The 27,413-nt window shown below is 58.1% G+C and overlaps 2 protein-coding genes across 4 annotated transcripts; one reads left to right on the forward strand and one right to left on the reverse strand.

The window, feature by feature from the left end:
* The first annotated feature begins 5,141 nt into the window (after positions 1–5,141).
* Positions 5,142–19,356, forward strand: ERCC2 (ERCC excision repair 2, TFIIH core complex helicase subunit). Of its 3 annotated transcripts, none has more exons than XM_032388529.1 (23): positions 5,142–5,182; positions 5,522–5,621; positions 6,924–7,001; positions 7,078–7,140; positions 7,306–7,419; positions 9,707–9,823; positions 9,909–10,025; positions 10,235–10,358; positions 10,458–10,554; positions 10,691–10,824; positions 10,904–11,072; positions 12,324–12,442; positions 14,489–14,558; positions 14,633–14,702; positions 14,802–14,903; positions 15,977–16,040; positions 16,556–16,677; positions 17,880–17,972; positions 18,086–18,158; positions 18,290–18,360; positions 18,454–18,597; positions 18,717–18,860; positions 19,163–19,356. In XM_032388529.1, the coding sequence occupies exons 1-23, from the start codon at positions 5,178–5,180 to the stop codon at positions 19,253–19,255; spliced, it is 2,283 nt and encodes a 760-aa protein (XP_032244420.1). In that variant the 5' UTR covers positions 5,142–5,177; the 3' UTR covers positions 19,256–19,356. The 3 variants fall into 3 exon arrangements, with proteins under 3 accessions (XP_032244420.1, XP_032244421.1, XP_032244422.1); XM_032388530.1 differs by lacking the exon at positions 5,142–5,182 and adding an exon at positions 5,287–5,431; XM_032388531.1 differs by lacking the exons at positions 5,142–5,182; positions 5,522–5,621; positions 6,924–7,001; positions 7,078–7,140; positions 7,306–7,419 and adding an exon at positions 9,101–9,129.
* Positions 19,357–19,441: 85 nt separating this feature from the next.
* On the reverse strand, positions 19,442–27,413 carry KLC3 (kinesin light chain 3). Its single transcript, XM_032388532.1, has 13 exons — positions 27,331–27,413; positions 23,820–24,079; positions 23,138–23,368; positions 22,735–22,804; positions 22,126–22,345; positions 21,721–21,808; positions 21,534–21,635; positions 20,945–21,118; positions 20,386–20,476; positions 20,273–20,310; positions 20,074–20,180; positions 19,817–19,880; positions 19,442–19,598 (listed from the first exon to the last, which is right to left on the reverse strand). Exons 2-13 carry the CDS (start codon positions 24,075–24,077, stop codon positions 19,527–19,529), a joined length of 1,515 nt encoding a protein of 504 aa, XP_032244423.1. The 5' UTR covers positions 24,078–24,079; positions 27,331–27,413; the 3' UTR covers positions 19,442–19,526.

Consider the following 27,413-nt stretch of genomic DNA (forward strand, 5'->3'; position numbering starts at 1 on the left):
TACCTATCATAAAATGATATGGTGTCTGGGATTTGCCCCAAAATGTTGGCTGGGGGAGTGATGTGGGTGTAGATGAAGCAGGATCAGTCCACATTTGACAATGAAGCTTGGTGGATGTGGGTCTTCATACGGTTCTCTCAACTTTTGTGTCCATTTGAAATTGTCCCTAATAAACAGTTATAAAATGACCGTGATACTAGATATTAGCTGATATTCTAGTGGAAGAGTCAGACGATAAATAGAATAATAAGCACAAAAGTAATATCTCAGGTGCTGATCATTGTTATGGAAAAAAACCAAATCAGGTGGGGCAGATATATTCTTGCACCTGATTGGGAGGTATATTCATTTCCTGTGGCTCCTGTAACAAATGACCCCCAACTCAGTGGCTTAAAACAACACACATTTATTTTCATACAGTTCTGAAGGTCGGAAGTCCAAAATCAGTTTCACCGGCTGAAATCCAGGTGTTGGCAGGGCTGCGCTCCTGGAGGCTCTGTGGGAGAATCCATTTCCTCGCCTTTTTCAGCTTCTAGAGCTGTGTTCCTTGTATTCTTTGGCTCTGCCCCCTTCCTCCATCCTCAGAGCCTGCAGTGTAGCATCTTAATGCTGTTACGTTGCCTCTGTCTCTGTCCCGCCGTTGGATCTCCCCCCTTATAAAGACATCTGTGATTACACTTAGGGCACACCAGGATATCTCAAGCGCCTTGACTTCATCACACCTGCAAAGTCTCTTTTGCCATATAAAGGAATGTCCACAGGTTCCAGAGATCAGGGCCTGGAGATCTTTGGGGACCACTACTCAGTCTACCCAGGGAGTAATGCAATTTAAATGAGTAGTCAGGAAGGTCTTGCTGAGGAAAGGACCTTTATGGAAGGCTTGAGAGAGGTGAGGGAGGAAGGCACGCAGAGATCTGGGGAAAAAGCCTTCCAGACAGAGGGACCAGTGACCACAGGGGCCTGGAGGAGAAGGGTCTGAATCATCCCTCCCTCCTGGTGTTCATGCCCTTGAGTAACCCCTCCCCTTGCCCATGGGCTGGATGTAGGGATGTATTCTTGTTTTTTGTTTTTGTTTTTGTTTTTTAAAGATTTTTAAAATGTATTTTGAGAGAGAGAGCAGAAATGGGGAGAGGGGCAGAGAGAGAATCTCAAGCAGACTGCATGCCAAGCTCCATCCCATGACCCTGAGACCCTGAGACCCTGAGATCAGGACCCAAGCTGAAACCAAGAGTCAGACACTCAACCGACTGAGCCACCCAGGTGCCCCAGGATGCTTTCTAAGAAACGGAATACAGCAAAAGTGACGGGCTGTCACTTCTTTTTTTTTTTTTTTTTTAAGATTTTATTTATTTGATAGAGAGACAGCGAGAGCAGGAACGACAAGCAGGGGGAGCGGGAGAGGGAGAAGCAGGCTTCCCGCAGAGCAGGGAGCCTGATGCGGGGCTCGATCCCAGGACCCCGAGATCATGACCAGAGCCGAAGGCAGACGCTTAACGACTGAGCCACCCAGGCGCCCCCGGGCTTTCACTTCTGACATCAGATTAAAAAAAGACAGTGACTTCCATCTTCCTTGCCTCTCTCTTGGGCTCCTCTTGCTTCTCCATTGGATGAAGCGGGCTGTCTTCAGAGGTGCCCCTGTGGGAGGGACCCGCCGGTGGTCCTGGCCAACAGCCAGCAAGGAAATGAATCTTGCCAGCAACCACCTGGTGAGCTTAGCGGCCGATCATTTCCGAGATGAGCTGGGATGTCTGCAGCTGCGTGCAATTCCTGACCTACAGAAACCGTGAGATAATAAATGCTGTTGTTCTCCACCATTACACTTGGGGGTAATTTGTTGTACAGATGAGCTGGCTCCTGCAGGTCTGGTGCCTGCGTGGAAGAGCCAGGAAGCCAGTGTGGCTGGGAGGAGTGGCTTGGGGGCAGGGGGAACAGTGAGAAAGGACGTCAGGCAGGTAGCAGAACGCTTACTACGATGCGACTGGCTCACGTCAGTCCAATACCCAATTTCATTTTCTTATATTCTTGGTTTTAAGATGTTCTTCCTCTCTTCCCCCCTGCTTGAACAGAGTAACCACGGATAGGATGGGGGAGTCCAGAGAAGGTGCCTGACCCAGCCTGGGGGGGTTTAGGGAGGGCTTCCTGGAGGAGGGGATGTCTCTGAGACCTGGAGGAGAGAGGAATAGCGAGGCAGGGTAAGGTGGGGGTGATGGCGCTGCAGGGACAGGACACCACTGGAGATGAGTAGAAAGCAGAGGAGTAAGCAGCAAGATGGGGCTAGCTGCTGCATGGTGAGTGCAAACAACGGGAAGGCATCACCATGATTTACTCCTGTCTGAGGTCATGTTGTGCAGGTTTTCCCCATTTTATTCTCCTTGGACGTCATACTGCAAGGAGCATCTGTGTGTGTGTGTGTGTGTGTGTGTGGCTTTGGTTAAGGCTCAGGGTCATGTCAGCAGCCTCACTAATGCTCAACACCTGTCTCCACCATCCGCACCACTGTGAGTCTCCCTACGACCTGTTTTTAGAGACTTTGTCTAACTTTGGAAATATGTCCTCATTTGTATGACTGTGTAATAAATGTCATTTGTTGAGATAAGCACCAATTATCCCCATCCCACGCCTGTCCCAGCCCTGCTCACTTTGGGTCGTCACCGTCGGGATGGTTTTGTCTCCTCCACTGGATTATGTGCCCCAGGAGGACAGGGCTGAGGCTGTCTCGGTGACCACTGGGTGCCTTTGGCTCCCCAGCTCAGGATGTGTACGGGGCTCAGGTAATACAGGATGAGTGAATGAATTAACAAATGAGAGAAAGAGAGGGAATTATGAAGGAAGTCACAACCTTAGGTGGCCCACTGCCTCCCGCTTTCTGGCTCTCTCGCTGAGCCCTATGGTTATATCAACGAAGCTCCTTCTCTAACCGGCTAAACAGAGAATTTGAGCCTCACTCTCCTTCTCTGCCTAGATCAGCTCCAGAAACTATCATGCACACAGACATAGACACACAGACACTGGAATAAAATGGGCTTTGGGCAACTCACCTCACCTCTCTGAGCCTGCTTTTTCATCTGTAAAATGGGGATAATCAAAGCATGTGATTTATAGGACCGTCATGAGGATTCAATGTCATAATTCTCTCTGCTATCCTGGCCTTAGCCACAGACTGGCTCTGCTTGCCAGTCTCAGTCCTTCCGGTTCATGTGTCACAAGGCACTCCAAGACTTATGGGTTCAGAATGCAAATTTGACCATTCCCCTGCCCCCGCTCATTCACCTCTTCAACAAATATTTATTGATTCCCCACTGTGTGCCAAGCACAATGGCAAGGACCGCAGATGTAGGAGTGAGTAAAATGGGCAAAATCCCTGCCCTTATGGAACTGACCTTCTAAACTAAATAAGTCGAATATTTAATATGTCAGATGGTTAGATGGGCTCTGAAGAAAAACAAAGCGGGGGAGGGAGCTGCAGTGGGTAGCATATGAGTTTGTGTGTGGGGGGGGGCTTGAATTTAATTTGGTGCCACTGAGAAGGTGACACCAGAGCAAGGACCCGAAGGATGTGATGAAGTCCAGCCATGGGGACATCAGGGGAAAGAGCATTCCAGGCAGAGGACATAGCAGGTGCAAAGGCCCTAAGGTAGGTTGTGCCTGGATGTTCTGGAAACAGAATGGAGGATAATGTGGCTGAAATGGAATGAGCTAAGCAAGAGAGGAGGGGATCAGAGAGATAAAGTGGGTTGGTGCGGGGGTGATGAGGGGGTACACTGGCTAGACAGGGTTCTGCAGGCCATTCTAAGGATTTTTGGCCTGGCCCTGCCTCTCCCTGCAGCTGCATTCTCTCTACTCTGTCCTTGCCTCTGTCCTTCTACCACGCAGGCTTCCCTTTAGCCCTTTGAGGCATTAGCTTTCTTGTGGTGGCAGAACTTTTGTATACCATCTTCCCTCTGGCTGGAACACCAACACCCTTTCCCCTTCTCTCATCTATCCCCTTTGGCTGGTTAGTTCCTTCTCATACTTCCTGTGTCTACTCAAACCTCATTTCCTCAAAGAAGGCTTTTCTGACCACTCCACACCCCCATAGTTGACAGCACGTTTCCTGTATGCAGCCCTTATGGTTTCCAGAATTTTCCCATCACAGCACTTGTCATACTTGTAACCATATAATAACATATATGTTTAAAATCTGTTCTTTGAGGACACAAACAGGGGCTGTCTTGGTCACCTTTGTGTTCCCAGGGCCTAGGACAAGGTCAGGCACACAGTAGAGGCCCCATATCTATTTGTTGAACAATGGCATAAAAGCTCCTAGCTACTGAATGCTGAGTATGAGCTAAACTCAGTTTTAAATGCTTCATGCGGGTTAATTTAAGCATCATCTACATCGTAATCTTTCTTTTTAATATTTGTTTTTACTTTTTTTTTTTTTTTTTTTAATGTAAGCTCTGTGCCCAATGTGGGGCTTGAACTCATGACTCTGAGATCAAGAGTCCGGTGCTGTACCGTCTGAGCCAGCCAGGTGCCCCTACACTGTGGATAATCTAATTGTTCCTACATTGCAGATGACAAGTTAATTTGACCGAGGTCACAGAGCTGGTAGACAGTGGAGCCAGGATTTGGACCCAGGCATTCTGGTTCCAGAGTCCACACCTTAGCCACCAAGCCACAATGCCTTTGCATTACTGCCTGATGAGGACAGTAGCTGGCAAACAGTAGGGGTTCTCTAAATGGGAGGAGTTATTTATCCCAGAGAAGTCTAGGACACAGCGGGCATTTTAGAGGTGCACGTTAGTCTAGTGCGACGAAGCCATTCCTAACTCGTGGGCTCCTAAGGGTCCTCAATTTCCTTGTTAGTTCCTTTAGACTCTATTCGCTGCTAGATGATCTGAGTAGATGCAGAAAGACCAAATCCTAATGAATGGGATCGATTATCTCGGTTCTCTTCCTTCATGTGCTGTTCTCGGTACTCTGCGATCCTCAGCTACGCCTCCTCTCCCGGGAGCCCGCCCCCGCATTGCCGTGCGCACGCGCATTGTCCCGCGCCCCAGTAGAGTGACGGGCGGGATCAGCCAATGGAGTCGTGAGAAAGGTGGAGCGGCACCACGAGGACTCCCCACGGATCCTGCGCTCTGAATATTTATGAGGGAGGCGGGTCGACGCCGCTTGTCGCCGCGGCCGGCGCCATGAAGTAAGAAGGGGTCCGGAGTTCGCTGTTCGCTAGCCGGCTTGGGGGTGGGGGTGGGGTCTGAAAGATGGGGGGACCAGTGGGCGCGCCCGGGGCCCCGGCGGGGCGAGGGGGTGCTGGAGGAGTGGGGTGAGGAGAACCGCGGGGACCCGCGGGGCGGTAACGGGAATGGCCAGCTTAGAGATGCCGAAGAGACCCGAGGCTCCCGGGGAACTGGGGGACGCCCGGGGGCGGTGGGGACGGCGCCGGCAGGTAACCGCTCTCGGCCGGACGGCAGGAGAGTGTGGGGGCTGGAGAGGGGCTGCGGGGGCGGGGGACTGACGCACCGCCCCCTGCCGCCAGGCTCAACGTGGACGGGCTGCTGGTGTACTTCCCTTACGACTACATCTACCCCGAGCAGTTCTCGTACATGCTGGAGCTCAAGCGCACGCTGGACGCCAAGGTGGGTGGGCCCGGCCCGCCGCTTCCCACCTGACAGGTGCACAGCGGCCCGCGCGTCTAAGAACGGAGATTGCTGGACCGCGAGGTGTTAGGCATGTGAGGTCCTTGGGAAGCCGGCGCTCCCAGACCTCCTGTTACCTGAAAGAATAGTTCATAACAGCAGCACCTGACGTTTATCGAAGGCTGCGCTACTTTGGAGCCGGCTCTCTGGGTTGGAATCCTAGACCCACAGCTGTGTGCCCCTGGGCGAATCCCTTAATCTCCCTGTTTCACAGTTTTCACCTCTGTAAAATGGGCTTAGTATGATTGCCTACTCTCAGAGGTTCACGTGAAGGTTATGGGAGTTAATTCGGTAAGTAAGGCAGCAGTTTTTTTTTTTTAAGATTTTATTTATTTATTTGACAGAGACACAGCGAGAGAGGGAACACAAGCAGGGGGAGTGGGAGAGGGCGAAGCAGGCTTCCCGCTGAGCAGGGAGCCCCATGCGGGGCTCAATCCCAGGACCCTGAGATAATGACCTGAGCGAAGGCAGATGCTTAACGACTGAGCCACCCAGGCGCCCCAGGGCAGCAGTTCTGAAGTGGGGATGCTTTTGACCCCCCAGAGGCAGAGTCCAGAGACATTCCTGGTTGTCATACTAGCGGAGTGGGGCTGCTAGTGGTAGGTAGAGGTCATGGGCGCTGCTAAATATCCTGCAGTGCACAGGACAGACCCCCCCCCCCAATGTCAGTGGAGCCTAGGTTGAGAAACGGAGATGTAAGTAAGACACTTTTAGAAGGGGTGCCAGGCACAGAGTAAGTGCTGTGGAAGTGTTTGCTAAATTAAAAGAAAAAACAGGTCACTACGTATCAGTTACTATGCTAAATATTTAACCGCCAGTTTCTCATTAGTCCTCACAGTCGTGATCTGAAGAAGTGCTTATTAGGCCCATTTAATTTATTTATTTATTTTTTAAGTTTGTGGGGGTTTTTTTGTTTCTTTTTTTTTTTACACATAATCTCTACAGCCAACGTGGGGCTCGATCTCACAATCCTGAGATCAAGAGTCACATGCTCTTCCGACTGAGCCAGCCAGGCGCCCTCTAGGCCCGTTTTAGAGATGAGGATACTGAGGCCGGATGGGTGAAGGCTCTTGCCTAAGACCACTCAACAAAGAGGTGGCAAAAGTGGGGTTCAAACCCACTGCCCTTGGGGCCTAGACTTTTAACTGCTGTTGTGCTGGTATTTTCAAGATGGTGGCATTCTGGGAATGGTCCCCAGAGTTTGTGTCCCTGAAGTTCTGTCTCTCTCATCTCAACATGCAGGGTCATGGAGTCCTAGAGATGCCCTCAGGCACTGGGAAGACAGTGTCCCTGTTGGCCCTGATCATGGCATACCAGAGGGTAAGTGACTCCTGGGCCTGCGGAGGCGGGCAGAGGGAAGGGGTCCAGCGGGGGCTGAGCCCATTGTCACCGGCAGGCGTATCCACTGGAAGTGACTAAACTCATCTACTGCTCCAGGACTGTGCCTGAGATTGAGAAGGTGAGCCAGGGCCAATCCTGGGGCTCCCCCAGTCCTGCAGGACTTGTTGATCCCCCTGGTGGTTGCCCTCATAGCTTTAGGGGGTGTTGGGGAAGCTGGAGAAGGGGCTGGGCCAGGCTGGGCAGGGTCTCATGCTGGAGTCCCCTCCGTCCTCGACGAGAACAGGTGATCGAAGAGCTGCGAAAGTTGCTCAACTTCTATGAGAAGCAGGAGGGTGAGAAGCTACCATTTTTGGGGCTGGCTCTGAGCTCCCGGAAGAACCTGTGTATTCATCCTGAGGTGCGTGCCCATTTCTCCCCTTGCCCCAAGCCTCAGGGTTGAGGAAACTTCCATCCAACCAGTCCTAGATCCCCAAACCAGACCTCTCAGGGAGACAGGCAGGGACCACTTGCAGACTTCCCATGCATCAAATTCTGACTTCTGATGAGGCAGCCCAAACACACCTTCTCCCTAGCCTGAGAGGTTAAAAGGCAGTTCCTGGAGTCTGGCAGGTCAGGTTTCCTGGCTTTGAAACTTAATAGTCATGGTTCTTGGATAGGTGATTTTTACGGTGGGGCTTCAGTCTTCCTTTCTGTAAAATGAGGGTAATTAATTATTGGCTCCATACAGTTGATCCGATTGGGCAAGGCGGGGAGAGTGTGGGTGAGATGGGCAAAGGGGGTCAAAATGTACAGACTTCAGTTATAAAACAAATAGGTCATGGGGATGTAATGTGCAGCATGGTGACTATAATTAATAATACCGTATTGTCTATTTGAAAGTCACTAAGAGAGGCGCCTGGCTGGCTCAGTCTGTAGAGCATGCGATGCTTCATCTCCCAGTCATGAGTGCAAGCCCCACGTTGGGTGTAGAGCTTACTTAAAAAAAGGAGATAGAAAAGAAAAATTGTAACTGTGTGGTAATGGATATTAATTAGACTTACTGTGGTGGTCATTTTGCATTATTTACAAGTATCAGATCATTATGTTGTACCCCTGAAACTAATAGAGTATTATAAGTCCATTGTATCTCAATCATTAAAAAAAGATTAGGCGAGATAATGTAGTGTACGGCCCTTAGCACGTACAAAATACTAAAACATTAGAAATCATCATGATATTTATATATGATAACATATGACACGTAGAATATTAGTTATTATTAAATTATGTTACAAAACTGTTGTTCTTGGGGCGCCTGGGTGGCTTAGTCGTTAAGCGTCTGCCTTCTGCTCAGGTCATGATCCCAGGGTCCTGGGATCGAGCCCCGCATCGGGCTCCCTCTCAGCAGAGAGTCTGTTTCTCCCTCTCCCTCTGCCCCTCCCCCTGCTTGTGTGCGCTTTCTCTCTCTCTTTCTTTCATAAATAAATAAAAATAGATTTATTAAAAAAAAAAAAAGAACCTCCCCTGATTTTTAGACTGGCCAAGATTCTGGGTGTTTTAGTGTTTGCAAAGATAAAGCAGTTATTCTTAATCTGCATGCTAAAGATTATTCAAGACTTGATTTTTTTTTTTTAATCGAGGTAAAATTGACATATAACATTAGTTTCAGGTGTACAGTATAATGATTCGGTATTTGTATATATTGCAAAATGATCAGCATGGTAAGTCTAGTTAATATCTGTCACTTTACATAGTTACAACAATTTTTTTTCTTGTAATGAGAACTTTTAAGATCTCCGTCAGGAGCTTGCAAATATGCAATATGGTATTTTGAACTAGAGTCTCCATGCTGTATGTTACATTCCTAGGACTTACTTATTTTATAACTGGAAGTTTGCACCTTTTGAACACCTTCACCCCTACCCCCTCACCTCTGGCAACCATGAATTTGTTCTTTGTATATATATATATTTTTTTAAAGATTTTATTTATTTGTCAGAGCACAAGCAGGGGGAGAAGCAGGCTCCCCGCTGAGCAAGGAGCCTGGAGCCCGACACGGGACTTGATCCCAGCACTCTGGGATCATGACCTGAGCTGAAGGCAGATGCTTAACGACTGAGACACCCAGGTGTCCCCTTTTTTTTTCTTAAGATTTTATTTTTTATTTTTATTTATTTATTTTTAAAGATTTTATTTATTTGACAGAGACAGACACAGTGAGAGAGGGAGCACAAGCAGGGAGAGTGGGAGAGGGAGAAGCAGGCTTCCTGCAGAGCAGGGAGCCCAGTGCGGGGTTCGATCCCAGGACCCTGGGATCATGACCTGAGCTGAAGGCAGACGCTTAACGACTGAGCCACCCAGATGCCCCAAGATTTTATTTTTTAAATAATTTCTGTACCTGATTAACATAACAATAAAAAAATTTAAATTAAAAAATAATTTCTGTACCTGACATGGGGCTCGAACTCATAACCCCAAGATCACTGTAAGAGCCTAACAGTTGCACTGCTCTTACACACCCCCCCAACCATGGTTAAGTTCTCAGGTGTCTTAAAAGTTTCCCCCAGACTTCCTCATTCTCCCCCCAGACGGAACAGGACAGCCCCCTATCCCACCTAGCTGGCAGGTGTAGAGCCCCGAGTTTGAGGAATGGTTGAGCTTCTTGGCACTAAGCTGTCCCTGCCCACCCCCCACCCCGCCCCCAGGTGATGCCCCTGCGCTTTGGGAAAGACGTCGACGGGAAATGCCACAGCCTCACGGCCTCGTACGTGCGGGCGCAGTACCAGCAGGACCCCAGCCTGCCCCACTGCCGCTTCTACGAGGTACCTGCCAACTGGGCTGAGGGAGGGAGGGCAAGACAGCTGCAGCAGCCAGCCTCCCTGACCCGCCGGTACCCTCTCACCCCAGGAGTTTGATGTCCATGGGCGCCAGGTGCCCCTCTCTGCTGGCATCTACAACCTGGATGACCTGAAGGCCCTGGGACGGCGCCAGGGCTGGTGCCCCTACTTCCTCGCCCGCTATTCGGTGAGGAGGCTGCTGGGGGCCGGCCTGCAGCCCGCCTGCCTGCGCATCCGTCTGTCTGTCCGTTAGCTTCTATCTGCCCCTTGCCCGTGTCTGTCTCGCCTCGCCTCTGTGGGCCTGGGAGGGCAGACGCGGTGGGGTGTAGGGTGGGGGGTGGCGGGGCAGGGCGCGCTCGGGTAGGCTGGGCTAACCCTGCCCTCCTCGGCCCCCAGATCCTGCACGCCAATGTGGTGGTTTACAGCTACCACTACCTCTTGGACCCCAAGATTGCAGAGCTGGTGTCTAAGGAGCTGGCCCGCAAGGCCGTCGTGGTCTTTGACGAGGCCCACAATATCGGTGAGTCGGGGGCGCGGGCGGCCGGTGAGTCCGGGCCCTCCGCCGCCGCTCCCGCAGCTCCAGCGGCCTGAGCCCGGCCTCCGCCCTTGTCTTCTCTAGACAACGTCTGCATCGACTCCATGAGCGTCAACATCACCCGCCGGACCCTCGACCGCTGCCAGGGCAACCTGGACACCTTACAGAAGACGGTGCTCAGGTGGGGGCTCTGCCCGCCCCACCTGGTGCCCACCCCGCCCCTGCCGTCTGGCCCCCGCCCCTTCTGCCCGCCTTGCCTCCAGGGCCACCAGCCCTGTTCCCGCGCCCCCGCCCCCACATGCCCCCCTCCCCCGCAGGATCAAGGAGACCGATGAGCAGCGGCTGCGGGAGGAGTACCGCCGCCTGGTGGAGGGGCTGCGGGAGGCCAGTGCGGCCCGGGAGACCGACGCCCACCTGGCCAACCCCGTGCTTCCCGATGAGGTGCTGCAGGGTGAGCCGCGCATCCCCCCGCCCCCCGCTCCCCGTCCCCTGCCCGCGCCGCCGTGGGGGCTGACGCCGTCGTCCCGCAGAGGCTGTGCCCGGCTCCATCCGCACGGCCGAGCACTTCCTGGGCTTCCTGCGGCGGCTGCTGGAGTACGTCAAGTGGCGGCTGCGGGTCCAGCACGTGGTGCAGGAGAGCCCCCCCGCCTTCCTCAGCGGCCTGGCCCAGCGCGTGTGCATCCAGCGCAAGCCCCTCAGGTGAGGCCCCACGCGGCTGGGGGTGGTGTCGGGTCCCCACGGGGGCGTGGGGCAGACCCCGGGCCCTCCCCGACCTTGGCCTCCGTGGCTGGGGCCACCACGTTGCCGGTGTCGGGAGTCAGTGATCCGGGTAGGAGGATCGCGGGTGATGGCAGACCCACGGGCCGCCTCTGAGCTGCTCCTGGGTCCCTGTGCTGGGCAGGAAACTGGCAGGCGACACGTGGCTTCCTCAGAGGGCTTACCTGAAGAGCGCTTGTTGGAGGGACTGCTGACACGGGTGGGCAGGGCAGAAGGGCCCACAGGGGGCCTGGGCACTTGTAAGAGCTCAGGAATTCCCACCTCAAGCCACGGTGGCACGGGAGGGAGTGGTCCTGGAGCGGGGCTCCTGACAAGACCCAGTAGGGGGGAGCTGGGGAGGGGGTAGAAATGCCGTGGATCCCCTGGACCCCCGTCTCCTCCTGCTGGTGCTTTCCCTCGTCCCCCGGAAGTCTGGGGGGCGGACCCCCCCCCCCCCCCAGGCAGACTGTGGGGTGGGTCAGTCTCCCCAGCACAGAGCAAGCAGAGCGTGGACCTGGGAGTGGGGTGGGGCCTTCTCTACTGTTCCTTTGCTGTTTTGGATAAGTCACGGGTCTTTTCTGAATCTCCGTTTCCTCCTCTGTTGAATGGGTAGGGGGTCATCACCTTTACTCTCTCCGGTTTCTGTGGTGGTTAAATGAGAAAGCAGTGGTAGAAGTAACTCACCCTGTCTTGAGCACCAATGATGAGCTAAGCACTTGACTTTCTGCATCTTGTGGAGTCTCAGTACGGCGTCCCTGGCCGCAGATGAGGACAGTGTGGCCTAGAGACGGCAAGCCATCGCCCAGGGTCACACAGCACCTCGCGGGGGAGTCGTGTGAAGCCAGGCCTGTAGGGCTCCGAAGGCCCTCGGGGTGGCGTCGTCTGTCCTCCTCCGTGAGGGACTCGTGAGGGCAAAGATGGGATCCGAGCCAGTCATGTTCCCTGAGCGCCTGCTCTGTGCTCTGTGACCAAGGACCCGCATGAGATTGTGTGACCACGTGACTAGAGCGTCTGCTCGCTGGTCGGTGTGTGCAGCTGTAGGGTGTGGAGGCACGGGTGACTGAAACAGCCCCAGTCTGTCCCCGCCAAGCACCCAGTCACCCGGGAAGGCGTGTGTGCGGGCTGACGGCGGAGGGGCGTCACTGTCCCGTTGGCGCTCCGCCGCCCCCTGACCCCGCCTGGCCTCCGCCCCAGATTCTGTGCCGAGCGTCTCCGCTCCCTGCTGTACACGCTGGAGATCTCTGACCTTGCCGACTTCTCTCCCCTCACCCTCCTGGCAAACTTCGCCACCCTCGTCAGCACCTACGCCAAGGGTAAGCTCCTGCCTCGGCCCACCCCCCACCCCCCACCCCCGGCAGCCAGAATCAGGGTCCCAGCAGAGTCCAGAGGCTTGTCTGTGGGACTGGGACATTCAGGACCCTGTAGGGCCAGGCTCAGGAGTTTGGGCTTTGTTTCGAGTGCAGGGAGGTTCCACAGATAGGTCTTGAGTTGGCCAAGCCTCGTGCTCAGATTAATATTTTCGGAGGCTCCCTCTGGCTGCAGAGTGGAGTAGGATGGGGGGTGAGGCCAGAGAAGCTCTGGGGGGGCGTCGCTCACCCTGTAGGGTGTGGTAAGGAGTTGGCCCTTCTACTCCCGGGAAGTGGGGAGCCATGGGAGGTTCTGAGCAAGGGAGGGGCCGGGATCTGGGGCACGATGGGAGGAGGAGAGGGGCTGGAGAGAGAGGTGGGACCAGTGCTTGGGGTTGGGGGCGGGGAGCTGAGTGCAGTGCTCAGGTATCCAGCGTGCCAGGAAGAGGGGAAGTGGTCCTGAGGCTTCACTGGTCAGCACTCCCTCCCCTCCTCAGCGTTAAGCTGGCCAAGGGCTCAGTCTGATCCCTGGCGATTACTGCTCTATCCCGGAAACCAGGTCAGGCCTCCTGACACCCTGCACCAGCCCAGAGGATGGAGAGGCTGTCCCCCAACCCCAGCACCTGTTAGCAGCGAGTCCCACGAGAAGCTTCCTTCTGTGTCCATCCCCCTGTCCCACCCCATCTTCCTTCTGGGACTGGCTTTCTCTTCTCCTCCCCACTTCCCCATCCACCAACACTTCACGTTCTTTTACCTGGAACATCTGTCCCAATATTCCTCAGGCCCCAACTACTTACCTCCTCCTCTTTTTCAGTTCTTGCTTTGTTAGAGATGTCCCCTCTTCCAGGAAGCCCGCCCTGACCCCTAGGCTGGGTCAAGCTCCCCTCCTTTTGGCTCCCCTGTCCCAGCCCTGTCTACTTTGAGTGGTCACTCTCTGGGGACAGGACTGTGTCCCCATCATCAGACTTTGAGCCCTGAGAGGGCAGGGCCGGAACTGTCTTGGTTCCCACTGTTTCCCCAGTACAGGGCTGGGCACAGAGGACATTTTTGTTTTTGTTTTTGTTTTTAATTAAGTGAAATTGAATATGTGAATTCATTCATTCACCTATTTTTTCAAAAAATGGGCCAGGCCTAACACTGAGGAAGTGACAGGAACACGGAGGGACCTTATTCCTGATCTCTGGAACTAACATTGCAGAGAGGAAGACAGGTAGCAAAGACTCAAACAAAATAATTCCAGAAAGGGATAGTTTTCACAAGAAACAGTGTTGCCATGTTGGAGCATGCCTGCAGTGGCCAAGGAAGGCCTGAGGCGCTGGCATTGGAGCTGAGTTCCAAATGACCAAATGGAACCAGCTGCCTGGGAAAACTTTTCAGGCTGTGGGGCCAGCAAGCGCAAAGGCCCTGGGGTGGAGTGAGCCTGGTGGTTTTTGAAAGTTAGGCAGGAGGTGGCCTATGAGCCAGGAGGAAATGGGTCAGCGTGGCAGGGTCTCACAGATAATTTTGGACTCTGGAAGGGGCCTGGGGAGCTGTGCAGGGCTTCTGAGCAGGGCAGGGATGTGACCTGACTCAGGATTTCACAGGGTGCCTCTGGCTGCTGGGAAGGGAGCAGGGCTGGGAGCTGGAAGCCCAGGGAGGTGACTGCAATAGTCCAGGCTAGAGTTGATAGTGGGGGAGGGGGTGGGGAGAGTGGTCAGATTGCAGATAGGCTTTGGAAGCAGAGCTGACCCGCCTGATGGTTTAGATACAAGGATCATGGGGGAAGGCTCCAGGCTTGGGCTTGAGTCGCGGTGTGCGAGAGTCTGAGGAGTGACCGTTTGGTGCTCTCTGCTCATGATGCTCCCTGAGTGGGTGTCAGCCCTGGGAGAAGCGGGCAGTTGGGGTGTACTTTGAACTCCCGATGCCTGGGTTTTAAGCTTAAGAATTGTGGCCCACCAGTCACTAATGGGGCAGGAGAGAGTGGCCAGGTGGGTGTGGCAACGACTGGTGACCAGGAATCTCACCCGCTTGTAGGTTTCACCATCATCATCGAGCCCTTTGATGACAGGACCCCCACCATTGCCAACCCCATCCTGCACTTCAGGTGAGACCCGACCCAGTGTTGGGGGTGTGAACGGACCCCAGCGTGGTCCTCACCACCTCGTCTGCTTCCTACAGCTGCATGGACGCCTCACTGGCCATCAAACCTGTGTTCGAGCGCTTCCAGTCTGTCATCATCACATCTGGGGTAAGGACCCTTCTCCGCCCCTAGTGCCCAGCCCTCCAGTGTGGGGCTCCTGGTTGTTGCCCAGTTCTGCTAAGATCCCTCCTGCTGTCCCTGCTGCAGACCCTGTCCCCACTGGACATCTACCCCAAGATTCTGGACTTCCACCCTGTCACCCTGGCAACCTTCACCATGACGCTGGCCCGGGTCTGCCTCTGCCCCATGGTGCGTGGGAGAGGGTGGGTGCTGGGCCAGGGGAGGTGGGCCGCCTTTCCTCCCTCTGTCCCCCCCTGCTGTTGAGGCAGGAGAGTGTTACAGCCGAGGGCACACACTCTGGATTCAGACAGATCGGGGCTGGATGGTACCTCTCCCTGTGGGTGTGACTCCCCAAGCCTCAGTTTCTAATCTGTAAAATGGGAATGCATCATCCCTGACCTCCCAGGGTGGTTGAGGGGATAGTGAGAGGGTGGGTATAAAACGCTTATGTGGCCCAGGGCCTGGTGCCGGTCGGCACTCAGTCAACGTCTTGGTTAACATGGGCTCTGCCTAGTTTGTCCTCTGGCCATGACCTTGATGATGACGACTCTTCTGCTCTGCCTCAGTCTCCTTTGTAAAACAGGCATCATAATGTGGGTCCTCCGTCCCTTATCTGAATCCCTTGGGCCAGATGTATTTTAGAATTGAGAATTTTCCAGACTAAAAAACAAAGCACATGCTGTGTGCTATGTGGCCTTCCCAGCGGGGTTGGGGCAGCTCCCGCCAGCGGAAGTCCTAGTTCAGCAGGAGCATGTTTTGGGACTTCAGACTCAGGCGGCTAAGTCAGGACTCCGGACAGACTCAGGCGAGGGCCTCCTGCCACTGTAGGAGTTGGCGCCGGAGTGAACTGTCTGGAGTTTCTTGGCCTTTGGAATTGCCCTTCATGGGTTGGGGACTGGTGACGGCCACGTCCTGCACCGTGTATTCTGTGGAGTTGCTGGCGGGGGAGGGGGGCGCACCCGTGGCTGGTGGCTGCCGGGGTCGTGGTGAGACGCTTTCTCCGGGACCTGCCGGGGCCGGGAGCGCGTGCTTGCTGGTCCGCCGCGTGCAGACCCGGGCTCAGTTCTGCCACCGCCACGGGTCTGCCACGTGCCCTGGGGCAGGCAGCTCCCCTTCTCCGGGCCGGAGGTCGTCACCCGTGCCGTGCAGATAACAGGGGAGCCGACGGCTCAGTCCGTGACCTCGTGTCTGTGAGAAGCTGAGCCCGGCACCAGCAGTGGGTGCTGCCGTTTGCTTAGCGTGACGCCTCTCACTCTCTGCAGATCATTGGTCGTGGCAACGACCAGGTGGCCATCAGCTCCAAGTTTGAGACCCGGGAAGATATTGGTATGCTGCTCGTGGGCGCGGGTGGGTCAGCGGGCTAGGCCAGGCTGCAGCAAGCTGGCACGTAGCCCCGAGTCCCAGTGGGGTTACACTTGCTCCCAGTATGTGCCGCCGTGGGTTGGTGGGGGCCTGCCCCGTGTCTCCTCCCCCTGGGGACCTTCCCCACTGGATGCGTCACTACGAGGGTGAGGGGTGGCAGGAAGGATCCTGGTAATGGTGCTGTGCTCATAAAGGTGTTCACCGGGAAGTGACCCACGGCAGCTTCTGTGCTCATTGGCCAGGGCAAGTCACATGGTCACACCTAACTCCAGGGGCGGGGGGGGGGGGGGGGGGAGGTGGTGCCGTCCTTCCAGGGGCCTGGAAAGACAAGTGGAATGTGTGTGAACAGCCCTCCAGGTGGCCTCGGGGATTTCTAGGAACCCCAAGTTCAAGACGGGGCATTAGATAGGAAAGTTCTGATGGAGGGGGAGCGGGACCTGCGCACAACCTCTGACTGCCCCCCCCCCCGCCCCCACCAGCGGTGATCCGGAACTATGGGAACCTCCTGCTGGAGATGTCCGCCGTGGTCCCTGACGGCATCGTGGCCTTCTTCACTAGCTACCAGTACATGGAGAGCACCGTGGCCTCCTGGTATGAGCAGGTACGCCCAGCCGCCCGCTCCCCGGGGGGGCTCCGCTTTTTTCAGCCCCCGGCTCTCTTCCTCTGTGTGTTGGCTTCGTTCGTCTCGCGTTTTAAGTGGTGACATGTATCGTAGGTGACAGGACAGTGTATAAAACACATACGAACAGTTCACAGAACAAACGGTGTATACCTTAGTCCCCCCTGCCTTCCCCCCGCATCCAGGTTAAAAACTCAAGAGCCTCTGCGGGACAGTGCAGGGGTGAGGTCACAGAGTGTTCTGGAAATGGGGCTCACCGCAGCCAGGCCCTGGGGGGCCGGCAGGATGGGGGTGGGAGGGCGCCGTCGTGACCTCTCCACTTCTCGTGCATCATGGCCCAGCTCTCGGGTAGTGAAAGCAGGCGCTTCTTTAGGGTGAGATGAGAGAACTTGGCTGAGCCACACTCCAGGGAGCGGGGTGGGGGAGCCTTGTCCACTTGGTCAAGACCTTGGTCTTGTCCTCAGATGGGCGCTTTCCACACCGTGGGAAAGGTGGCTGCTGGCCACTCAAGTCCACATCCTGAGTCTTGTATGTCCTATTTAAGGAAGCTTTGTCTGCCCCAAGGTCCTGAAGATCACCACCTGTGTTTCTTCTAGAAGCCTCATGTTAGCTTTCACATCTGGTCTGTGAGGTACCTCACATCTTTGTGTGTGGTGTAAGGTCAGGGTCGAGGTTCTTTGTCTCCCTCTGTGGAACTCCAGTTGCCGCAGCCCCATTCACTGTAAAGCACTGTTCCCCCTGAATGGTATCGGTGTGGGGGTGTTTCTGGACCCTTCATTCTGTCACACCGGTCTGTCCCTGCGTCTGTCCTTGGTTGCTGTCACAAAGCTAGTGCAGTGTCACGGAAATCTCTGGGCAGCCCCGGCCTGGCCTACATCAGCCCCTCCACTAAGCACCAGCTGGGGGGGCGGAGTGTCCCAATGGGCCATCTTGGGCCATGTGCCTGCCCCACTTGCCTGAAAGATGGAGTGCGGGGATGGGTTCCGTGCCTGGAATCACAGAGCTTTCCTCCAGGAGTGAGACTGGCCCGCAACCCCCCGAGTCTCTGCTGGCCGCTGGGACCCTGGGACCGAAGGGGGTGGCCGCACAGGAATCGGGGCAGAGTTGACCGGAGCCAGGATGCCTGTGCCCTTAAGCCCCTTTCTGCCAACCCACAGCCTGACCTGCCTGCTGTCCTTCCCCAGGGCATTCTTGAAAACATCCAGAGGAATAAGCTCCTCTTCATTGAGACGCAAGATGGGGCCGAGACCAGCGTCGCCCTGGAGAAGTACCAGGAGGTGGGCATGGGCGCGGGGGGGGGGGGGGGGGGATGGCCAGGAGACTGCATGCAGGGGGCCCGGAGGACGCAGCTCTGGGGGACCTAGCTCCTGTCTCGGCCTCCCCTCCCCAGGCCTGTGAGAATGGCCGTGGAGCCATCCTGCTGTCCGTGGCCCGGGGCAAAGTGTCCGAGGGAATCGACTTTGGTGAGTGGGCCAGGCTCTCCCCGTCCCCAGGTGCCTGCATGAGGCTCTGGCTGTTTCCCCCAGCCGACCCCCCCCACACACAGCCTGACCTCCCCTTCCCTCCGGCCCCCCTCCTGTGCTTGCCCCCCCAGTGCACCATTATGGGCGCGCGGTCATCATGTTCGGCGTCCCCTACGTCTACACGCAGAGCCGCATCCTCAAGGTGAGCAGCCCCGGGGGCCGCTCGGAGGGACCGGGCCTGGGCTGGCGTGCGGGAGGGGCAGGAGGGACCGCTCTGCTCTCTTCTCTCGGGCAGGCGCGGCTGGAGTACCTGCGGGACCAGTTCCAGATCCGAGAGAACGACTTTCTCACCTTCGACGCCATGCGCCATGCGGCCCAGTGTGTGGGCCGGGCCATCCGGGGCAAGACGGACTACGGCCTCATGGTCTTTGCCGATAAGGTGCAGGGGCCTCTGCCTACCAGGCTGTCCCCCTTTTCTAGATGGGGAAGGAGGCCTGGGCTCCCCCCTGCACTGGGGGCCTGATGTCTTCCCTCTCTCCCTCGCCCTCCTGCTGAAAGCGGTTTGCCCGGGCAGACAAGCGCGGGAAACTGCCCCGCTGGATCCAGGAGCACCTCACTGACGCCAACCTCAACCTGACCGTGGATGAGGGAGTCCAGGTTGCCAAGTACTTCCTGAGGCAGATGGCTCAGCCATTCCACCGGGTGAGCTGGAGGGGGCCTGGCCTGCCCTCAACACAGAGGTGTGTGTGTGTGTGTGTGCGCGCCCACAGGCCGGGGCTGGGGGCCCAGGGGCGCGGCCAGCGCCCTCCTCCATCTGGGAAAGCAGCTGGCTTCCCTCTCCCTCCTCAGGCCTGGCTTCTGCTTCCAGGGGGATGTTCCCCCTTAGATGGGTGTTTCTAGATTCAAACATCCTGCCCCTTGACCCCCGCTGTCCCGGGGGGGCCTGTGGGGAGGCGCTCCAGTCGTCCGGCCCACGCCGGAGCTGACTCCTCTCCCCCCTCCAGGAGGACCAGCTGGGCCTGTCCCTGCTCAGCCGGGAGCAGCTGGAATCGGAGGAGACGCTGCGGAGGATAGAGCAGATTGCCCAGCAGCTGTAGCTCACGGTGCGGACAGGGCCGGAGCAGCGCGTGCAGCGACTCCGGGGGCTCACCTGGCCCTGGGGCCCAGCAGATGGGAGGTGGCCTCAGGTCCTTACAGGAAACCTCAGGCAGACATTCCTGGCTTCCAGATCTACAGCCTTTAATCAGAGAAGAACGGGGAGCCCCATACCGTGGGTGCCCCCAAGAGGTGGGGAGCAACTTGGGGAGATGAAAGGCCACCCCTTCCCCATTCTTCCTGAGAAGCTGCAGCCACGCAGTCCTGTCACCTTCAGCGGGGGCCCAGGTCCTGGGTGTTGGTGCTGAGGGTCCGCGAGACCTCGCTCGGGTGCTGACTGGGGAACTGCGGACAGGCGCAGGGGAGGGGTGGGCAAGGGGCAGGACCCGGCCCTGCTCCGGGCTTGTCCCTCCCCCGGGAGGGGTGGGCAAGGGGCAGGACCCGGCCCTGCTCCGGGCTTGTCCCTCCCCCGGCCCTTCTGTTCTTGGGTCCGTTCCCACACCAGCCTGTCCCTCCCCACCCCTCCCTCTGGGCCTGCCAGCGTGCCCCCCAGCCCCTCTCACCTGGGGCCCAGCAGCCTTTGGAACATCCACGTCTAGCATGTTGAGCGACAGGGCTCTCTTCATCCTGTGAAGAGAGGGTGGCAGGGTGAGTCCCCCGAGTGTCTGCCTCCCACTCCGGGCAAGACCTGCCTGACACTGGATGTGACTGTACGGGTAGGAGAGGGGAACCGTGGAAGGTTCTGGAACAGGACAGGGAGTGGGGTGGGTTGCAGAAGCTGCAGCAGTGGGGCTCTTTCCTGCTTGGATCACTCACTCACCCGGCTGCCCCTGCCACCCCCTCGCCTCGGAGACGGGAGACCAGCTTCTCACTTCCACGCCTTAGCGACTCCCGGATCTTGGAGAAGGAGCTGCTCCGACGAAGGGTCTGGGGAGGGCGCCCAGGACACCAGTCAGTCCCCCCCTTCTCCTCCAGTCCCCGCCCCAGGAGCCGGAGCGAAGCCCATCCTCCCTCCTCACCTGTTCTGCGTCACCAGCTGTGCCTGTGTTGGGGGCTCCTAGGAACAGAGGGGACAGTGCAGTGGGGACATGGAGCAGTCACCTGGGGGGCAAGGGCGGGGCCGGGGGCTCACCCAGAGGGGCAGGCAGGTCCTCGCGGCTCAGGATCTCTCGGTACAGCTCTTCTGCTTGCTGGTACTTGTTCTGTTTCAGGTAGGCCGAGGCCTGCGGGGAGGGTGGGTGATCGTGGCTCAGCTCTGGAGCGCCCCCGGCGCATCTTCCCCTCCCCCCCACCTCGTGACCTAGGGCAGGTGACTGGTTCCTGCTCCACCCTGGGCTAGTGACACCACCTTTGTGCCTCAGTTTCCTTATTTGCAAAATGGGACGAAAGGAGCACCTGCCTCTTAGGGTCCTTTAAGAAATGGATGGTCCTTTCCCTTAAGGACTAAGAAGGGGGTCTAGAGTTCAATAAACATCTGACACTGTCATCTGGCCCCACCAACTTGTGTGTTTCCTGTGGCTTCCATGTCCTCTATGTGCCTAGTGATCTCATGAGTCCGGGCCCAGCTCAGAGGCCAAGTCTTAGAGGGCCCTTGCTCCAGGGGCTCACTTGAGCCAGTGGGTGTGTCTCCTGGGGGACCCCTGGCGGTCGGCCCCAGGGCCGAGTTGTACCTGTGCCCCGCAGCGCCCTACCAGGTTGTTCTTGGTCTTGGCCACGTTTGGGTCGTTGGGCCCTCCCAGGGCCTCATAAATGCTCAGGGCTCGGGCATAGTGCTGCTCCACCTCCTCGAACTTTCCCTGGTTCTGGCAGAGCAAGGCCAGGTTGTTGAGCTGCTTGGCCACGTCCGGGTGGTCGCTGCCCAGGACCTAGGGGTTGAGGGGGATGGGTGTGATACTGGTAGCCGCAAGGGGGGTCATGAGGAAAGGTTCATAGGATCAGTGGGGAGTTAGGAGATTGGAGGCCAGAGGGTAGAAGTTGCACAAACAGGCTTAATCAGGTCAAGGTGGTCATATGGGATTGGAAGGTCAGGACTGGGCTGGGAGGCATGTGAAGTGATGTAGAAGGACGATTAGAGTCAAGATCAGATGGAGTTCATTAAAGGTCAAGCATAGTGGGGTCATGAGATTATCTAGGCTCAAACTGGGGGCTCACAAGAGCAGATGGGAAGGACATCATAGGATCAGGGTTACAAGGCACGAGCCACTGAAATGAGCGCATCAGGATCGAGTGGGAAGGGCCCGTGGACCAGGGACTCCGCGGGGGGGGCAGCGGGGGCAGTACCTTCTCCCGGATCTCCAGGGCTCGCTGGCACAGGGGCTCCGCCTCCCGGTACCGCCCCCGCTTCCCATAGAGCACCGCCAGGTTGTTGAGGGTGGCGGCCACCTGCAGGGTAGGGGAGGCAGGTCAGGGTGTGTGTGTGCGGGGAGAGGCAGGGCCCCACAGCCCTCACTCCTGGGCCCCCACTCACCGCAGGGTGCTCAGGGCCTAGCGTCTGCTCCCGGATCTGCAGGGCATCGTGGAGAAGGTCTGTGGCCTCCTTGTACTTGTTCTGGTCCCTGTGAGGTGGCCCAGGGACGGAGGGGGATCAGCCACGCTGGGCTGTCACCCCTCCGCGGTCCCCTGTGGGTGTCTCCACTACCTTCCAAGTCGAGCACAGGCTCCCTCTGCTGGCAAGCCTCTGCCCCCCCCCCCCCCCCCGCCCCGGTCTCTTCCCCGCTCTGTTGGGGTCTCTTGCCCACGTTCTCTGACGACCCCTCGCCTGGGTCACAGTGGCTTCCCCCGGCCCCCACCCATCCAGGTGCCCCATGCTGGCAGAGCAGGACCCCAGCTCCCCCGCCCCCGACGACGGGTCCAGGGCCGGCTGCGGTCTCACCGGTACACCAGCGCCAGGATGTTGAGCATGGTGGCCACGTCGGGGTGGCAGTGGCCTGAGCTCCGCTCCAGGTCCTCCAGGGCCTGGCGGCACAGCGGTACGGCAACCTCGTAGCGGCCCTGGCCCGCGTACTGGATCACAAGGTTGTGCAGGGTCCGAAGGCGGGCGGGGATCTCGTAGCCCCCCTGCTGCGCCGCGGCAGCCCCCACTTCCTCGGGGCCTGCGGGCGGCAGCCGGGCATCAGGGCGCCGCCGGCCTCCTGGCCTTCCCACCCCGTAAAAGGGGACACCTCCCCCAGGACTACAGCTGCCCCACGGGCGCCTGGGGTGACGGGCCCCGCACCGGGCCTCTGAGATCGGGATCGCAGGCGTCTAGCTGGTCCGTGGGACCTGAACACGGGGTCTGCCTGGCCGGCGGCGCGGCGGCCACCATGCCTGGTTTCACGGCTTCCGGCCTCGGCCGTCACCCGCCCTGACCCAGCCCCTTGGCCTCGTGCTCCCGCTCCCCTGCGCGGACACCCACCTCGGGGTCTCACGGTCCCTCCCCAGCCTCAGCCTCTCGTCCTCCGGGGCTAAGCGGCCCCACAACTGCAGGATCCCCGACACCCACCTTTCCTTTCTTCCTCCTCACTGGGGAACAGGGAGGCCAGGCTGTCTCGGCGAGGGGGGGATTCAGGCTGCTGCGGAGGGCAGGAAAGTGGGGGGTCAAGAGGGCTGGGAGTTTGCTTTAGAGACCGGGGTCCTGGATCTCAGGGTTTGAGGGAAGCAGTGGTCAGGAGCCTCGGCGGGGGGGTGTTCCTGAGGGCTTGGGGAGGATCTGGGGGCTTTGTGGAAGCCGGGGGAGGGGCGCTTCTGTGGACATTCTAGTGGGTCTGGAGGTTGTGGAACTCTGTGAGGGGTCCAGAGCTCTGGAGGGAGGGTCTAGGGCATGGCGGGGGGCTCCTGGGGGGGTACAGGTCTGTGGGGTGTCTAAGGAGCATGGGCGCCCAGTGCCCGGCCCAGCCCGGCAGCACCTGGCTCTCCGCGGGCGGGTCATACTGCCGCAGCTGCCCCAGGAACTCCAGGTGGCTCTTCTCCTCCTCCAGTTGGGCCACGGCCGCCTCACTGGCCCGGAGCCGCCGCTGCGTCTCCCCCAGCTCCTCCCGCAGCCATGAGTTTTCCTGGGCCAGCCGCCGGGCCTGCGCTCGCAGCCGCTGCTTCTCGGCCTCCAGCGAGCCCACATGCGCCGACAGGGCGAGCAGCACCTGCGTGGGCCCGGGGGTCAGGGGCCCGGCCCCGAGCACCCCCACTCCACCCAGGGTCCCCCGCTTCCATGGTACTCAAGGTTGTGCAGGGGCTCCCAGGGCCATACCCAGATCCTGTTCGGGGACCCTTCTGATCTCACCCAGCCACACAAATTACATGTAGGGACACTTCATTTTCTACCCACGTGACCCCAAAGTCTCCCCAGGACCCAGAGTTCTATAGATGGATGCCATTTGGTTCAGGGGCCCCTGCACCACACCAGGACCCCCTAATGCTGCCCAGGAATCCCGTTTCCGGCCTAGCGCCTCTCCTCCCCAGGCCTGGCTCCCCTAGGCCTCCCCTACTCCAGCCTTGCCCCCCCACCCCCACCGCATACCTGTCTCCCTCATCCCCGGGCCTCCTCCCCGCTCTGGCCTCACCCCCATAGCTGGAGAGCTGGTCCCTTCATACCTGGGCCTCACCCAGTCCCAGCTCGATGGCCTCCAGCGCGTGGCTCACCACCTGCTGCTTTTCTTCCAGCAGCTCCAAGCCGGCCACCAGGCCCTGTCCCGCCAGGGCCTCAGCCAGGTGCCTGGCCAGGCCATGGTGCTCGGCCCGCAGGGCCTCCAACCCCTGCACCACTTGTCGGGTCTGCCGCACCAGCTCCTCGGGGCTCAGGCGCTCTGGGCCCAGCCCCACGCTCCCAGGGGCTGCCACCTGCACTGACATTGCTGCTCCGGGGGGGGGGGGGGGGTTGGGGAATCGTCAGCCCGTATGCCATTCGGGCCCAGCAGGACCCTTCCCGACTGTCTCCCTGTCCAGCCATCCCAGCTGGCCCTCTGTCCCCGTGCCCTCCTCACTCTGGCTGGCTCCCTGTCCCACACCCGTCCCAGCCAGCCGGCAACTGGAAACATCCTAGTCTAGCTCTGTCCTCAGCCCCGGGCCCTGCCCCAAGGGCAAGTCCAAAACCCCACGTATAACTAACCCAAAGAGGGCAAACAGTGGTCTCGTGGCCTCTCACCTGCCCTCAGCTCACCTGGCCAGCCCCGTCCACCCCAAGGGCCCCAGATCCCCGGGCCCAGAACACCTCCCAGCCGTGTGACCTGGACTGGAGGCCCCCGCCTCTGCCGGGCGCTTGGGGCGGGGCGTGTGGAGGCGGTAGCCTCTCCGTGAGCTCATTCTTAGGGTGTTTTGTTGGGAACCAGTCAGACCACTGGGGGTGGGGTGGGGCGGGAGGACAGGGCCAAGGGGCTGGGGCGCCGGAAGCAGAGGAGCCCTCTAGGTTTGGGGGGATCAGAACGGGGGGGGGGCTCATGTGTCAGCTCCCAGGACCTGAGGAGCTGACAGACCCAAGGAAACAGGGGCTCCACCCTCCACTGCAGACAGGCTCAGCCAGCCCAAGGCATGTTGGGACGCACGTGTGGCAGCCACAGCCCAGGGATGTCTCACTAGCCATGTGACAACTCAGAGTCTGAGGCCTCGATGCTAATGGGTGGGGGTCCCAACAATGTGGTTGTCTGTGGGTGACAAAGTCAATGACAGCTCGTGGTGCCCCTGGAGCCCTTACACACACACCACACACACACACACACAGTCCGCTCCCAGAAATAGACCCCAACACACGCACACCCTCCCTTCTTACGCAACGCGACACACATTCTCCTCTCAGAAATCGAAGACATGCTTTCTTCTTTCAAATACAGTGCAATATATACATACTTTCTCAGAAACACACCCGCTCATACACACGCTCCCCTCTCAGAAATACAACTCGACGTACACACACTCCTTTCTTAAAAATAGAACGTGATAAACATTCTCCTCTCAGAAACATGACATACTCTGGACACGCTCTGTCTCCTCTAAAAAATAAAACTGAATACAGTCCCACACATCCGCATTTTCCTTTCAAAAAACCTAATACAGGGGCGCCTGGGTGGCTCAGTCGTTAAGCGTCTGCCTCCGGCTCAGGTCATGATCCCGGGGTCCTGGGATCGAGCCCCGCATCGGGCTCCCTGCTCAGCGGTGCGTCTGCTTCTCCCTCTACTCTTCCCCCGGCTCGTTCTTGCTCTCTCTCTCAAATAAAATCTTAAAAAAAAACTAACACACTAACTCGGGCACACACACACATATACTCTTTAGAAATAACACATGTAGGGGCGCCTGGGTGGCTCAGTCATTAAGCGTCTGCCTTCGGCTCAGGTCATGATCCCAGGGTCCTGGGATCGAGCCCTGCATCGGGCTCCCTGCTCTGCGAGAAGCCTGCTTCTCCCTCTCCCACTCTCCCTGCTTGTGTTCCCTCTCTCACTGTGTCTCTGTCAAATAAATACATAAAATCTTAAAAAAAAAAAAAAAAAAAAAAGAAATAACACATGTACGCTCTCCTCTTGGAAAGACAACCCCACACACAGGTCTATTTTCCTCTCAGGAATAAAAGCCAACACACACACACAGAAGCTCTGTCCACCCCCCACCCCCCGCCGTGAAAAGATAACCAAATCACTCACATTCAGCCTGTCTCCTTGCACTTACCCCCACGACACACCCCTCTCCCACACTCACACGGTCCTGCAAGCAGCTAACTCTCCATCACGTGCCTCCTCCAGGCACGTGTGCACACGCACACACACTCCTAGGAGTCACTGCGGACCCGTCACCTCCTTCCCCACTTCCTCCAACACCTCGCCGGGCCAGCCAGGGATTCACACACCCGCCCGCAGCACGCACGCAGACACACAGAGCTCCAAATGTGGGCATATCAGTGGTTCCTGAACACAGACTCAGCCGTCCTGTCCCAGGGGGGTGCCCACGACCGGCACAGGCAGCGGTGGAGACAGATCCCACGGTTTCTGCGTGTACCCTCTAGTCCACCATAAGCAGCCCAGTGGTTTGGGTACCTCCGCACGTGCTCACGATCATATACCCTGAGACACACAGTAGGGAAGGCACATAAGGCATGGATTTTATATTCTGCAGGTTCTCACTTGCCATCAATCTCTACGTATATGTGGGGCATTGGCCAAGCCCTCTCGCTATACGTATGTGTGTGCATATCACACCGTACTCAGAGTCACACACAAGCCCCACAAAGTCAGGTTCACACAAGTTCACGGAGAGTCATTCTGACAGCTCCAACCATTTTTCACACGATTTTGCCCACACTCAGTCCCGCGAACAACAACTCCCTTTCACGCACGCACAACCGCACAGCTGACGGCGTTAATCACAGGCACGCGCTGGCCATCCATACGGCTCCCCGCACCTTACAGGCAGACAGACTGCCCAGCCCCGCAAGCTCTGGGTCACGCACCTAATCCTACAAACAGTTCACCTCCCTCCCCCGCCCCCAGCCCCCACCCCCCGCATTAGACTCACAGTCAGAGGTCGCCCACGTGTTCCTATCTCCGCAACAGCCCCACATCATTCCCACAGTCCCTCGGCGCCCGCGCAGGGTTCCACGGACCGTCCGTCTGCCTTTCTCACCGGTACCCACCGCCTGAGGCCATCGCTCGCACACCTGAGCCTCTTACACCATCAGACACACCTGAGACACCATCACACACACCTGGGCTTCCTACACCGTCTCTCACACGCACCAGCTCCACTCCCACACCAGCAGGCAGGTGGCCCCCACCACGGCCAGCCCCCTAAACCACACACCTTGCCCCTGGCGGGCGGGCCCAGTCCCGCGCACCCGGGCTTCCCCAGCCAGGCCGTCACAAGGGCCCCCTCCCTCCCCCCAGGCCCCGCCCCGTCTTCGCTCCTGTTTACCTGCGCCCTGGGCGGGGGGGGCGCCCCAGCTGGGCCTCCGGACCCGCGGGGGGGAGCCCCAGGGCGGGGCAGGGGGCTCCCAGGGGCCCCAAGGCCCGTCCCCGTCGCCAAGCCAGCGGGCCCAAGGGTGCGCCGGGCCCAGCCCTCCCCCTCCGCCCCCGCCCCATCCTCGCGGTCCCCGGGACTCCCGCCCGGCACTCGGGGGGCCCACCTGAGCGCGGGCGGCTCCGGGACCCGCTCCGCCGCGATGCGCCCGGCCGCGTCCAGCACACCGCGCACGCCCCGCAGCTCCCA

Source organism: Phoca vitulina, unplaced genomic scaffold, assembly GCF_004348235.1.
Source record: "Phoca vitulina isolate PV1807 unplaced genomic scaffold, GSC_HSeal_1.0 scaffold52, whole genome shotgun sequence".
In the NCBI taxonomy this organism is placed as follows: domain Eukaryota; kingdom Metazoa; phylum Chordata; class Mammalia; order Carnivora; family Phocidae; genus Phoca; species Phoca vitulina.